This window comes from Pagrus major, chromosome 12, assembly GCF_040436345.1.
Source record: "Pagrus major chromosome 12, Pma_NU_1.0".
Lineage (NCBI taxonomy): Eukaryota > Metazoa > Chordata > Actinopteri > Spariformes > Sparidae > Pagrus > Pagrus major.
Window position 1 is genome coordinate 22,974,393 of NC_133226.1, and position 14,051 is coordinate 22,988,443.

Below are 14,051 nucleotides of genomic sequence, written 5' to 3' on the forward strand. Positions count from 1 at the left end.
CTACGATGTGGATCTGCTCTTCGATTATAATCAAATGTTGCGTGATAGGTCTTCAACAGCCTGTAGCAAGGTGTTGCATTACCCAACCTCAAAAATGGAGCTAACCTAATGGACCAACTAATTTGTTTGCTCTTATCATTTTAAGGCATATATGTGAGGAGGTGACATCCTGTAACCACTGCAGGAATAACTTGAGTGCCCTAATCATCCCCCACATAAAATATTTGAATGAAAGATGGGATAAAGGTAGTTCTCTTTATTGCACCGCTCTTCTTTCTTGAGATAAAGGGTAGTTATCAGTTAGGCAAATGACACTATTATATAGGTGTTTGCCTAGATTAGGGGTGCCAAAACTTAAAGTTAACGGTGAGCCACAGGCCAAGAGCAAACACCTATTGTATTGTTAAGATGCAAAATAGTACTTTGATCCCTAGTTGCTCCCTACTTATTTTAAGATCATTTCTACCCCACAAAAATAAAATAGCATGGCCAACTTGGGTCTGCAGGCCCCACCTTGAGCAGCCCTGGCTTAGATCTACATAATTTCACATACATAAAGTTAAAAAGCCATCATTTTCCACAAGTCTCTAGGAATTAATTCATGTTTAACTTCTTTGGAACGATATTTGTGGAATCCATGCTGCCTTTATGTTCCGGATCTCTGTTGGTAAAAACTTTTCAATAGGCAACAAAAGCTGTCAACAGACAAATTAATACACAAGAGAAACCTGAATTTTTAGATGATTAGATGAGTTTTCCCAAGTTGTGTTCACAGCTGGGTTGAAATATAATATGACATGGCTTCATTATAGGGATTAGGGGTATTGTTCAGAACATAGAATACAATGTGCAGAAAATGCACCTCAGGCCCTCAAAAGATCAACCTCACAGAGAGAAATAAATAGTAATATGATAAATACACTGCAAATACACTGAACAAAAATATAAACGCAACACTTTTGTTGTTGCTCCCATTTTTCATGAGCTGAACTCAAAGATCTAAAACATTTTCTATATACACAAAAGACCATTTCCCACAAATATTGTTCACAAATCTGTCTAAATCTGTGTTAGTGAGCACTTCTCCTTTGCCGAGATAATCCATCCCACCTCACAGGTGTGGCATATCAAGATGCTGATTAGACAGCATGAATATTGCACAGGTGTGCCTTAGGCTGGCCACAATAAAAGGCCACTCTGGAATGTGAAGTTTTGCTTTATTGGGGGGGTCTGGGGGGGTCAGAAAACCAGTCAGTATCTGGTGTGACCACCATTTGCCTCACATCTCCTTCGCATAGAGTTGATCAGGTTGTTGATTGTGGCCTGTGGAATGTTGGTCCACTACTCTTCAATGGCTGTGCGAAGTTGCTGGATATTGGCAGGAACTGCCATGTGCTTACATAGGTGTCCATCATGATGCCCGTTAAATTTGAATTTAAATTGAAATGTCAAATGGTGTAACCGGTTACACCATCTGAGTCTTATTACATTCCTTTTGGTTAGAGGCCGATTTTGTCAAATATCAGTAGTTTATGATGCTGATTAAAGATGTAATATGAACTAACTTACTATGTGGAACTAGTTCCAAGTGTTAAGTGTTATATTTCTTATGAAGAAGTGGTGATTTATTCACAACTTTATTATTAAAGCTCTGGAAGGTTAGGATAAAATCATTATTTTGCATGGCTTTGATATTTTTTAAATGTTTAGCTTTAATATATATTTGTATTCCATTCACTTACAATTTTAAGCAATATATAGTGCAATATATGTAATTTCATAATGTAGCAGAATGAAGTGGGTGAACAGTGACAATGTTGAACATGAACAGCAGCTTTAAAAAGACTCCAATAATATGAGAATTGTCCAACTATGTTGCCTTAGAACAGAAAAATACGACTTCTGCCCTGAGACCAGGAGGGATTCACCTGCCCTCAGACAACTTCTGCCCTGAGACCAGGAGGGATTCACCTGCCCTCAGACAACTTCTGCCCTGAGACCAGAAGGGATTCACCTGCCCTCAGACAACTTCTGCCCTGAGACCAGAAGGGATTCACCTGCCCTCAGACAACTTCTGCCCTGAGACCAGAGGAGACAGTTGACTCCCTTTTGTCCAACCACGTTGCCTTAAAACAGAAAAATACGACTTCTGCCCTGAGACCAGGAGGGATTCACCTGCCCTCAGACAACTTCTGCCCTGAGACCAGGAGGGATTCACCTGCCCTCAGACAACTTCTGCCCTGAGACCAGAGGAGACAGTTGACTCCCTTTTGTCCAACCACGTTGCCTTAAAACAGAAAAATACGACTTCTGCCCTGAGACCAGGAGGGATTCACCTGCCCTCAGACAACTTCTGCCCTGAGACCAGGAGGGATTCACCTGCCCTCAGACAACTTCTGCCCTGAGACCAGGAGGGATTCACCTGCCCTCAGACAACTTCTGCCCTGAGACCAGGAGGGATTCACCTGCCCTCAGACAACTTCTGCCCTGAGACCAGAGGAGACAGTTGACCTTTTGTTGTGGTTACACCACTTCACATTTTCAGGGGAAATCAGTTTTACCTTTCGTAAAAAGTAGTTCAAATTCTATTTCAAATTACATGAAACCAACATAAATACAAAATATACATTTTAGCAAACCTGATGCAAGCTTTTAAAACATTTTTTAAAAACATTTTTGAATTGCTCATAATGCAAACCCTTATTTGTCACTGACCCTGCCACTGTTTCTTTAAAATGAAAACAACGCAAAAAATTGTTATTTTCCATATACTTGTATAGTATTTTTATGGCAAGGGAAATAGCATGAATTTGGCGTATGGACCAAAATACAGGTAAACTGCCCCATGTAGTGAAGAATAGTCACGATTACAAAAACTCATCCAGGACCACATAACATGTACAACAGTTTCAGCTGTCTGTAATATCAACTGTGTATCATAGACATATTATATGAGCTGAGGTTGAAATTTAAAAGAAAAAGTATAAACACAACACCTTTGCCAAAATGTATTCAAATGCATTAACTGATCCAAAAATAAAAGTTAAAAACTCACCTAATTCATAGTTTACGTGGAGCACGTGAAGGCAGCATTTTACCCAGCGACGGCTCACGCTCGTCGTCGTCGCCGCTGTTGTCAACCACCACCGGCGGCGCTGTTTCGTCCACTCAAACTGTGAGTTTGTAGGGGGAAGAAACCGTCGGGGAGAGACTCGACAGAGAGCCGACTGGACTGGAGGTGGAGTCTGAAGGTGGGGAGGGAGAAGAAAGGGGAGAGGAGGAAAACGGGGAAAGGCAGATACAACAGAAACGGGGGGAGGACGGCGGATGATTTACGCTTTAAAAGTTGCAGTACAACTAACCGAAGAGTTGCGGCGAAGAGGATTAAAACAAGATGATAACGCCGTACTTCCTAGAGAATTTCTGGGTAGGTGCTGCTTTTCACTCGCGGTGTTTACACCGGTGCTATGCCTTATTATTCTCTTGCTGTGTTCCCTCCCTATCACGGTCATGTCAGCCAGTAAATCAGCTATTAATCACGTTGCGGAGGTAGCCGTTTGGTTCGTAGGTGTACTGTCGCTTGTCGGCGGTGTCCGGTAGCCGCCACACTTAATGGTCAGCAGCCCGCCGGCCATCGTTAATTTTCCTCGGCGATTATTATTTTGCCACCCCGGGGTTTTGGGCCTCTGTAAAGCTAACTAACATGAAAGCTCAGTGAATCCTCCCCTGCTCCGGCTAATTGGCCCACTCAGGCTTGCTTGGAATGTTTATGGTCAGTTCCTGGAATGCGATTGGACGCTGCGGCTGTCAGTCACAGCTCTTGGCCGTACGCGTCATTTTCTTCCGTCACGAAGTTTCGGTGAGAGGCCAGATGTTTAATAAGTTAGAGAACAGCTTTAAAAGACACAAAACATGCCCTCAGTGATCTGGATAATTAGATCATATTTTTAAATAGCCAATGCAGTATTACGTGCATTACTATTACACTGTGTACACTGTTGTCCATTTATTGCCGAAAGGTCATTTCTCTTCCGTTTTGACGTGGCTGTGTTATAGCAGGTTGAACGTAAACGTATCCATTACTGGCATTATTGTCATCCTCAATTCTTCCTTCACCGACCTTCCTTGTCTTGTGTTGCTTTTTCCACACCACTAAAGTCTTAGAGGAAGTGTTATTAGAACTGAAAACAGTAACTTCATTCGGGCTAATGCTCTAAGCTAAGGCTATGCAGCAAGTATAGGTCATGTTTTGCATGTTATGTCTTATATTGACTCATCTGAACTGTTAAAAATACTCTGGTCTCTTTGGTTTGGATAGTAACCATAAGCAAATGAGATGAGTCAATATGGGAGATGGTATATGTTAATAAATGTGTTATGGCTTTGCTCTGTTGTTTTTCAACGATCAGGTGTACCTAAAGTTATTGGAAATAAATGTATGGCTGCAGGGCTTTTATTTTGAAAAAGAATTTCATAGATGTCTAGTTTGTATGCTGTTGCAGTATCGTCATGCAGTTGTAAACCAGTTCCTCAGCTTGAAATGACCTCCATTCATATTCCTGTTTTCCCTAAGGCCGGAAATACAGCTTTATTTTGTAGCCTCAGTTGATCTCAGTCAACCCAATACCCAGAATAAATGTTGGCAGTGTACATTTCTGCAAAACCACTGATATGTTCAACGTGTACATATGTTATGGGGACGGGATCTGTGATGCAAGAATATTTTTGACGATTTTCAGGATAATATTGTGTCGCAGTTTTTATCCAGGTTTATCGTGCAGCTTCTGCAACGTACAACCTCTCTTTAGGTCCAGTTTTCAATTTTATCTTGTGACAACATTGCGCTTATGCTCGGCTAGGTTTAGGCATGAAGACAACCTGGTTAGGTTTAGGAAAAGGTCATGTTTTGGCTTAAAATACCTGCTTTGAGTGCCACAAACACAGTTTTGTAACTCCACCACTATTTCCTCCACCTCCAGACATGAAAATCAGTTCATGAACTTGTGTCATGAACGTGATATGACAATTTTTGTTAAAGGCAATATGCCACGTAGCCTATGACATGTACAAATGTTGAAGGTATCAGTTATTTGCAGAAAAGTTAAGTGCCAACATTTCAGCTCCAAGTGGTGAAGCCTAATGTGGGAATGTTCTGAAGCTGGTAGTATGACCGTAGCAACTGAAAAGTATATTGAGAGTTTAAATTAATAAAGTAACGAAGAAAGTACAGTACTGTCAACCTCCGAAGTCTTTTTCCAAGGGAGACTTCTTCATCATTAACTAAATGGTAAAGAGGAGAGTCGAGTCACTCCTGATTCTTCAATCTGCCCTTTGTGCCCTGCAGTGGAGCCACAAGAGAATCCAGTGATGGCAAAGATCAGCTGTGTGTTTAACATGCAGGACACACACACACTCACACTTGGCATTTGGAGATGCATCCATTTCTCTTTGACTTGACTACAAATCATCACCGCAAGCAGACACACACACACACACACACACATATTAGGCTGTCAGATTTTAAACTTTAGCACACGTCTCCATCCTGGGCTCTTTGGCTCTATAGTCTTTGTAGAGAAATTTTTATTCGTTCTTTTCCTTGAATGTAATCTTGGCTTGAATCTCTGATGCGGACAAAAACCTCCCCTCAGCTGAATAAACAAGTGCTTTAGGAATTAGGAGCCAGACATGTTACTGCCATGTCAAAGCTGTAGCACTGGATCGGCTATTTCATAACAAATGGCCATTTCCTTTTTCTTCTGCATGTGTTACGTGTGTGAGTAAGCTAGAAGTTCACTGTGGCCTGTTGATGAAAGTTTGAACATGTGGCTATCCCCAAATCTGCTAAAAACTAGTCTCAGGCATTGGATTAGTATGTCACATTAGTAAAGGCAACAGTAGTTGGCCTAATTCTCGAGTTTTAGCTCTATATCTATGATGAGCTTATGTGTATTGTAGAGTCTGCTAGCCTCCAGCATGTCATGGGAAAATAAGATGGCAGTGTGATAAGCAAACAGTGCTGATACAGCCAACAGCCCCGGGGATGGCCCTCTTCTCCCTGCTGTCTGTATTGTGATTGTGTGTGTGGTCTAAATGGTTCACACACAACTCACTCACTGTGAGCAAGTTTCACAGTCAGTTACACTCCCACAAGTTACTGTCAGACGTGTGAAGTGTTGCAATAATGCATAATAATGCAGCAAAGACTGAAGTAAGAAGAAGAGATGGACAATGGTGACACATTCCTTTCCAGCTGGCACTTTTCTCCAACTGAGCCTCAAATACGCAATCACAGGCCACCATGTTGCCTTCCATTGTTTGTTTTTAGAAGTATTTGTTGTTGAGATTTTGCAATGTCAGTGTCATGTGGGTCTGTTGTGATAGTTATAGAATTACCGGACATATCTTATCAGCTTTCATGACCTCAATCATTTTTGCTGACCTCGGTACTGTAGTGTTTGCGTATTTTGTTTTCAGAAAAATGTCACTGACATTTAAGCCAACATAATGCCAGACTCACGAGCAGGGTTTTCCCCATCGTTATAAAACCTGGGCACAGCGCCTAAGCATTTATTAGTACTGTCTTGATCGTTTTGGTAGTGTGGTTTTATTCTATTTATGTTTTATTAGGGCCCGAGCAGTGAAACTGCGAGGACCCTATTGTAATTGTAATGATTATTATTAGGGCCCGAGCAGGGAACCTGCGAGGTCCCTATTGTAATCCTTGTGATTCTTATTATTTTTCTTGTTCCCAAATGATCGCATTTTTCACTGCCTGAACATACCCCAAAACTCATCAAACTTGGAATATAGATCAGACCTGGCGAAAAATTTTATAATCTGTTGTCGTTGTGAATTTTCAGCACTAGGTGGCGCTATAATCAAGGAAAGTGTCTTTTGGCTAATAACTCCCACATACTTTGTCGCACATTCAAAAACCTTATATGCACGCGTTCAGTGAATCTTGCTGAATCACCTGATATAGGCCACGCCCATTTCCGCCTACCGTTTTTTTTCGCTAGCTCGCGAAATGTCAAAAACCTACTTTTTCGAACTCCTCCCGGGCAATTTCACCGATTTGCACCAAACTTTGCAAACAGCATCTATGGATGCTTCTGACAAAAAGTTATTAAAAGAATTTTGATACGCCAAGGAGTACTCAAGTTATTAAATAACAACTTCCTGTGGATTCGGGTCACAACAGGAAGTCTTGCATATCTCCACATTGGTTTGTCCAAATGACGTGAAACTCAGGATACTACTTCCCCATGAGCCCCTAAGGCTGTGTGCAAAATCTTGGCCCATGACCACTAGGTGGCGCTATTTAAATTGAAGTATTTTATATCTCAACATCGGTTGGTCAGATTAACACAAAACTTGGTACACTGATTGCCAATGGCCTCCTGAGGACAACTGACGAAGGTGTTACCGATCTGACACTAGGTGGCGCTCTGGTGGCAGTTTCATTTTATAATTGGCACTGTGCCCACACCATAACACTTATGGATATGAAATTCATAGGGGTGGTATAGACCGGCCCCTGTAACTCACACACCAAAAATGACCAGCAGGTGGCGCTATTATCAAGAAAAAAAGTTTTTTGCTAATTACTCCCACATAATATGGTGCACATTGTTAAACATTATATCTATATGTTCCCTGAATACAGCCGAACCGTGTGATGTAGGCCACGCCCACGTTCGCACTGAATTTCCATTCGCAAATTCGCCAAATGTCGCAAACCTACTTTTTCGAACTCCTCCCAGGCAATTTCTCCGATTTGCACCAAACTTTGCACGCAGCATCTGTGGACCCTCCTGACAAAAAGTTATTAAAAGAAATGTGCTAGTCCACAGAACGCCCAAAATATAAAACAACAATTTCCTGCACATTGTGGTCAAACAGACATTCTTGTGTATCTTGATGAAACACAGTCCGATGAACACAAAACTTTTGGCAATTGTGTTCCATGGCACGATGAGCATTTCTACCAAATTTCGTGGAAATTGACCAATAGGTGGCGCTTTTATTGCTAAATGACGAAATGACAGCTTCACTGCCTTCACTTTTGATTCCTCAACGGAAGTTGTTGCATGAACAAGCCCCGACAGCAGCATGTAACAACAGCAGCATGTAACGACGGCTATCAGTTACGACATGCGCGCACAATAACGGGGCATTGGGTCCGGGTAAGGAGCACGCCCCGGACGGCAGCAAGCCCCGACCCGCGTGGACTGCGAGGGCCCGTTCATCGCTGCTTGCAGCTTTAATTATTAGGGCCCGAGCAGGGAACCTGCGAGGTCCCTATTGTTTTTGTATTGATTATTATTAGGGCCCGAGCAGTGAAACTGCGAGGACCCTATTGTTTTTCTAGTGATTATTATTAGGGCCCGAGCAGTGAAACTGCGAGGACCCTATTGTTTTTCGAATGATTCTTATTATTATTATTATTATTTTTCTTTTTCCCAAATGATCGCATTTTTCACTGCCTGAACATACCCCAAAACGCATCAAACTTGGAATATATGTCACACCTGGTGAAAAATTTTATAATCTGTTGTCATTCTGAATTTTCACCACTAGGTGGCGCTACAATCAAGGCAAGTGTGTTTTGGCTAATAACATCCACATACTTTGTCGCACATTCAAAAACCTTACATCCACGCGTTCAGTGAATTGTGCTGAATCTCCTGATATAGGCCACGCCCATTTCCGCCTACCGTTTTTTTTCGCTAGCTCGCGAAATGTTGAAAACCTACTTTTTCGAACTCCTCCCAGGCAATTTCACCGATTTGCACCAAACTTTGCAGACGGCATCTGTGGACCCTTCTGACAAAAAGTTATTAAAAGAATATTGATATACCAAAGATTACTCAAGTTATTAAATAACAACTTCCTGTAAAATCGGGTCAAAACAGGAAGTGTTGCATATCTCCACATTGGTTTGTCCAAATGACGTCACACTCAGGATACTACTTCCCCATGAGCCTCTAAGGCTCTGGGCAAAATCTTGGCCCATGACCGCTAGGTGGCGCTATTTAAATTGAAGTATTTTATATCTCAACATCGGTTGGTCGGATTAACACAAAACTTGGTACACTCATTGCCAATGCCCTCCTGAGGATAGCTGACAAAGGGGTTACCGATCTGACACTAGGTGGCGCTCTGGTGGCAGTTTCTTTTTAGATTTGGCACTGTGCCCACACCATAACACTTATGGATATGAAATTCATAGGGGTGGTATAGACTGGCATCTGTAACTCACACACCAAAAATGACCAGCAGGTGGCGCTATTATCAAGAAAAAACGTTTTTTGCTAATTACTCCCACATAATATGGTGCACATTGTTAAACATTATATCTACGTGTTCCCTGAATACAGCCGAACAGTGTGATGTAGGCCACGCCCACGTTCGCACTGAATTTCCATTTGCAAATTCGCCAAATGTCGCAAACCTACTTTTTCGAACTCCTCCCAGGCAATTTTTCCAATTTGCACCAAACTTTGCACGCAGCATCTCTGGACCCTCCTGACAAAAAGTTATTAAAAGAAATGTGCTAGTCCACAGAACGCCCAAAATATAAAACAACAATTTCCTGCGCATTGTGGTCAAACAGACATTCTTGTGTATCTTGATGAAATACAGTCCGATCAACACAAAACTTTTGGCAATTGTGTTCCATGGCACGATGAGCATTTCTACAAAATTTCGTGCAAATCGACCAATAGGTGGCGCTTTTATTGCTAAATGACGAAATGACAGCTTCATTGCCTTCACTTTCATTTCCTCATGGAAGTTGTTGAAAGTACAAGCCCCGACAGCAGCATGTCACGACAGCAGCATGTAACGACGGCAGCATGTAACGACGGCAGCATGCCGCAACGGCAGCACGCCCCGACCCGCGTGGACTGCGAGGGCCCGTTCATCGCTGCTTGCAGCTTTAATTATTAGGGCCCGAGCAGTGAAACTGCGAGGACCCTATTGTTTTTCTAATGATTATTATTATTATTAGGGCCCGAGCAGTGAAACTGCGAGGACCCTATTGTAATTGTAGTGATTATTAGGGCCCGAGCAGGGAACCTGCGAGGACCCTATTGTTTTTCGAATGATTATTATTATTATTATTTTTCGGCCAAAATGATCGCATTTTTCACTGCCTGAACATACCCCAAAAGTCACCAAACTTGGAATATAGATCAAACCTGGCGAAAAATTTTATAATCTGTTGTCGTTGTGGATTTTCACCGCTAGGTGGCGCTGTAATAAGGAAAGTGCGTTTTGGCTAATAACTCCCACATACTTTGTTGCACATTCAAAAACCTTGTATCCACGCGTTCAGTGAATTGTGCTGAATCTCCTGATATAGGCCACGCCCATTTCCGCCTACCGTTTTTATGCTAGCTCGCGAAATGTCGAAAACCTACTTTTTCGAACTCCTCCCAGGCAATTTCACCAATTTGCACCAAACTTTGCACACAGCATCTGTGGACCCTCCTGACAAAAAGTTATTAAAAGAATTTTGATATTCCAAAAAATACTCAAGTTATTAAATAACAACTTCCTGCAGATTTCGTTCCAAACAGGAAGTGTTGCATATCTCCACATTGGTTTGTCCAAATGACGTCAATCTCAGGATCCTACTTCCTCATGATGCTCTAAGGTTCTGTGCTAAATTTTGGCCGATGACCACTAGGTGGCGCTCTTTAAATTGAAGTATTTAATATCTCGACATCGGTTGGTCGGATTAACACAAAACTTGGTACACTCATTGCCAATGGCCTCCTGAGGACAGCTGATGAAGGTGTTACCGATCTGACACTAGGTGGCGCTCTGGTGGCAGTTTCATTTTATAATTGGCACTGTGCCCACACCATAACACTTATGGATATGAAACTGATTGGGGTGGTATAGACTGGCATCTGTAACTCACACACCAAAAATCACCAGCAGGTGGCGCTATTATCAACACAAAACCGTTTTTGGCTATCAGTTAAGACATGCGCGCACAATAACGGGGCAATGGGTCCGGGTAAGGAGCACGCCCTGACAGCAGCACGCCCCGACCCACGTGGACTGCGAGGGCCCGTTCATCGCTGCTTGCAGCTTTAATTAGGGCCCGAGCAGTGAAACTGCGAGGACCCTATTGTAATTGTAATGATTATTATTATTATTATTATTTTTTTCCTGCCAAAATGATCGCATTTTTCACTGCCTGAACATACCCCAAAACTCATCAAACTTGGAATATATGTCACACCTGGCGAAAAATTTGATAATCTGTTGTCGTTGTGAACTTTCACCACTAGGTGGCGCTACAATCAAAGAAAGTGCGTTTTGGCTAATAACTCCCACATACTTTGTCGCACATTCAAAAACCTTATATCCACGCATTCAGTGAATCTTGCTGAATCTCCTGATATAAGCCACGCCCATTTTCGCCTACCGTTTTTTTTCGCTAGCGCGCGAAATGTCGCAAACCTACTTTTTCGAACTCCTCCCAGGCAATTTCACCGATTTTCACCAAACTTTGCACACAACATCTGTGGACGCTCCTGACAAAAAGTTATTAAAAGATTTTTGATACGCCAAAGACAGCTCAAGTTATTAAATAACAACTTCCTGTGGATTCGGGTCACAACAGGAAGTGCTGCATATCTCCACATTGGTGTGTCCAAATGACATGAAACTCAGGATACTACTTCCCCATGAGCCCCTAAGGCTCTGTGCAAAATCTTGGCCCATGACCACTAGGTGGCGCTCTTTTAATTGAAGTATTTTATATCTCGACATCGGTTGGTCGGATTAACACGAAACTTGTTACAGTCTTTGCCAATGCCCTCCTGAGGACAACTGACGAAGGTGTTACCGATCTGACACTAGGTGGCGCTCTGGTGGCAGTTTCATTTTATAATTGGCACTGTGCCCACACCATAACACTTATGGATATGAAACTGATTGGGGTGGTATACACTGGCCCCTGTTACTCACACACCAAAAATCACCAGCAGGTGGCGCTATTATCAAGAAAAAACGTTTTTTGCTAATTACTCCCACATAATATGGTGCACATTGTTAAACATTATATCTATATGTTCCCTGAATACAGCCGAACCGTGTGATGTAGGCCACGCCCACGTTTGCACTGAATTTCCATTCGCAAATTCGCCAAATGTTGCAAACCTACTTTTTCGAACTCCTCCCAGGCAATTTCATCGATTTGCACCAAACTTTGCACACAGCATCTGTGGACCCTCCTGACAAAAAGTTATTAAAACAAATGTGCTAGTCCACAGAACGGCCAAAATATACAACAACAATTTCCTGCGCATTGTGGTCAAACAGACATTCTTGTGTATCTTGATGAAATACAGTCCGATGAACACAAAACTTTTGGCAATTGTGTTCCATGGCACGATGAGCATTTCTACAAAATTTCGTGCAAATCGACCAATAGGTGGCGCTTTTATTGCTAAATGACGAAATGACAGCTTCACTGCCTTCAGTTTTGATTCCTCCATGGAAGTTGTTGCATGAACAAGCCTCGACAGCAGCATGCCCCGACAGCAGCATGTAACGACAGCAGCATGCCCCGACAGCAGCACGCCCCGACGCGCGTGGACTGCGAGGGCCCGTTCATCGCTGCTTGCAGCTTTAATTATTATTATTTTTTTTTTTTTTTGTCTGCCAAAATGATCGCATTTTTCACTGCCTGAACGTGTATGAAAACGCGATTTTATTTGGCAAACACATTAGGCCTGGCGAAAAATTTTATAATCTGCTGTCGTTGTGAACTTTCATCACTAGGTGGCGCTATAATCATGGAAAGTGTGTTTTGGCTAATAACTCCCACATACTTTGACGCACGTTCAAAAACCTTACATCCACGCGTTCAGTGAATTCTGCTGAATCTCCTGATATAGGCCACGCCCATTTCCGCCTACCGTTTTTTTTTCGCTAGCTCGCGAAATGTCGCAAACCTACTTTTTCGAACTCCTCCCAGGCAATTTCACCAATTTGCACCAAACTTTGAACACAGCATCTATGGACCCTCCTGACAAAAAGTTATTAAAAGAATTTTGATATTCCTAAAAATACTCAAGTTATTAAATAACAACTTCCTGCATATTACGTTCCAAACAGGAAGTGTTGCACATCTCCACATTGGTTTGTCCAAATTACGTGAAACTCAGGATCCTACTTCCTCATGAGGCCCTAAGGCTCTGTGCAAAATTTTGGCCCATGACCACTAGGTGGCGCTATTTAAATTGAAGTATTTTATATCTCAACATCGGTTGGTCGGATGAACACAAAACTTGGTACACTCATTGCCAATGCCCTCCTAAGGACAGCTGACAAAGGGGTTACCGATCCGACACTAGGTGGCGCTCTGGTGGCAGTTTCATTTTATATTTGGCACTGTGCCCACACCATAACACTTATGGATCTGAAATTCATAGGGGTGGTACAGACTGGCCCCTGTAACTCACACACCAAAAATGACCAGCAGGTGGCGCTATTATCAAGAAAAAACGTTTTTTGCTAATTACTCCCACGTAATATGGTGCACATTTTTAAACATTATATCTATATGTTCCCTGAATACAGCCGAACAGTGTGATGTAGACCACGCCCACGTTCGCACTGAATTTCCATTTGCAAATTCGCCAAATGTCGCAAACCTACTTTTTCGAACTCCTCCCAGACAATTTCTCCAATTTGCACCAAACTTTGCACGCAGCATCTGTGGACTCTCCTGACAAAAAGTTATTAAAAGAAATGTGCTAGTCCACAGAACGCCCAAAATATAAAACAACAATTTCCTGCACATTGTGGTCAAACAGACATTCTTGTGTATCTTGATGAAATACAGTCCGATTAACACAAAACTTTTGGCAATTGTGTTCCATGACACGATGAGCATTTCTACAAAATTTCGTGCAAATCGACCAATAGGTGGCGCTTTTATTGCTACATGACGAAACAGCAGCTTCACTGCCTTCAGTTTTGTTTCCTCTACGGAAGTTGTTGCATTAACAAGCCTCGACAGC

The 14,051-nt window shown here is 42.3% G+C and overlaps 1 protein-coding gene across 1 annotated transcript in view; it reads left to right on the forward strand.

Annotated features, from left to right (window-relative positions):
* Positions 1–3,208: 3,208 nt before the first annotated feature.
* Positions 3,209–14,051, forward strand: part of LOC141005718 (F-BAR domain only protein 2-like) — a 62,572-nt gene continuing 51,729 nt past the window's right edge. The window contains exon 1 of the mRNA XM_073477694.1: positions 3,209–3,427. Coding sequence (XP_073333795.1) covers positions 3,395–3,427 — 33 coding nt within the window. The 5' untranslated portion in view covers positions 3,209–3,394. The remainder of the gene's footprint in view (positions 3,428–14,051) is intronic.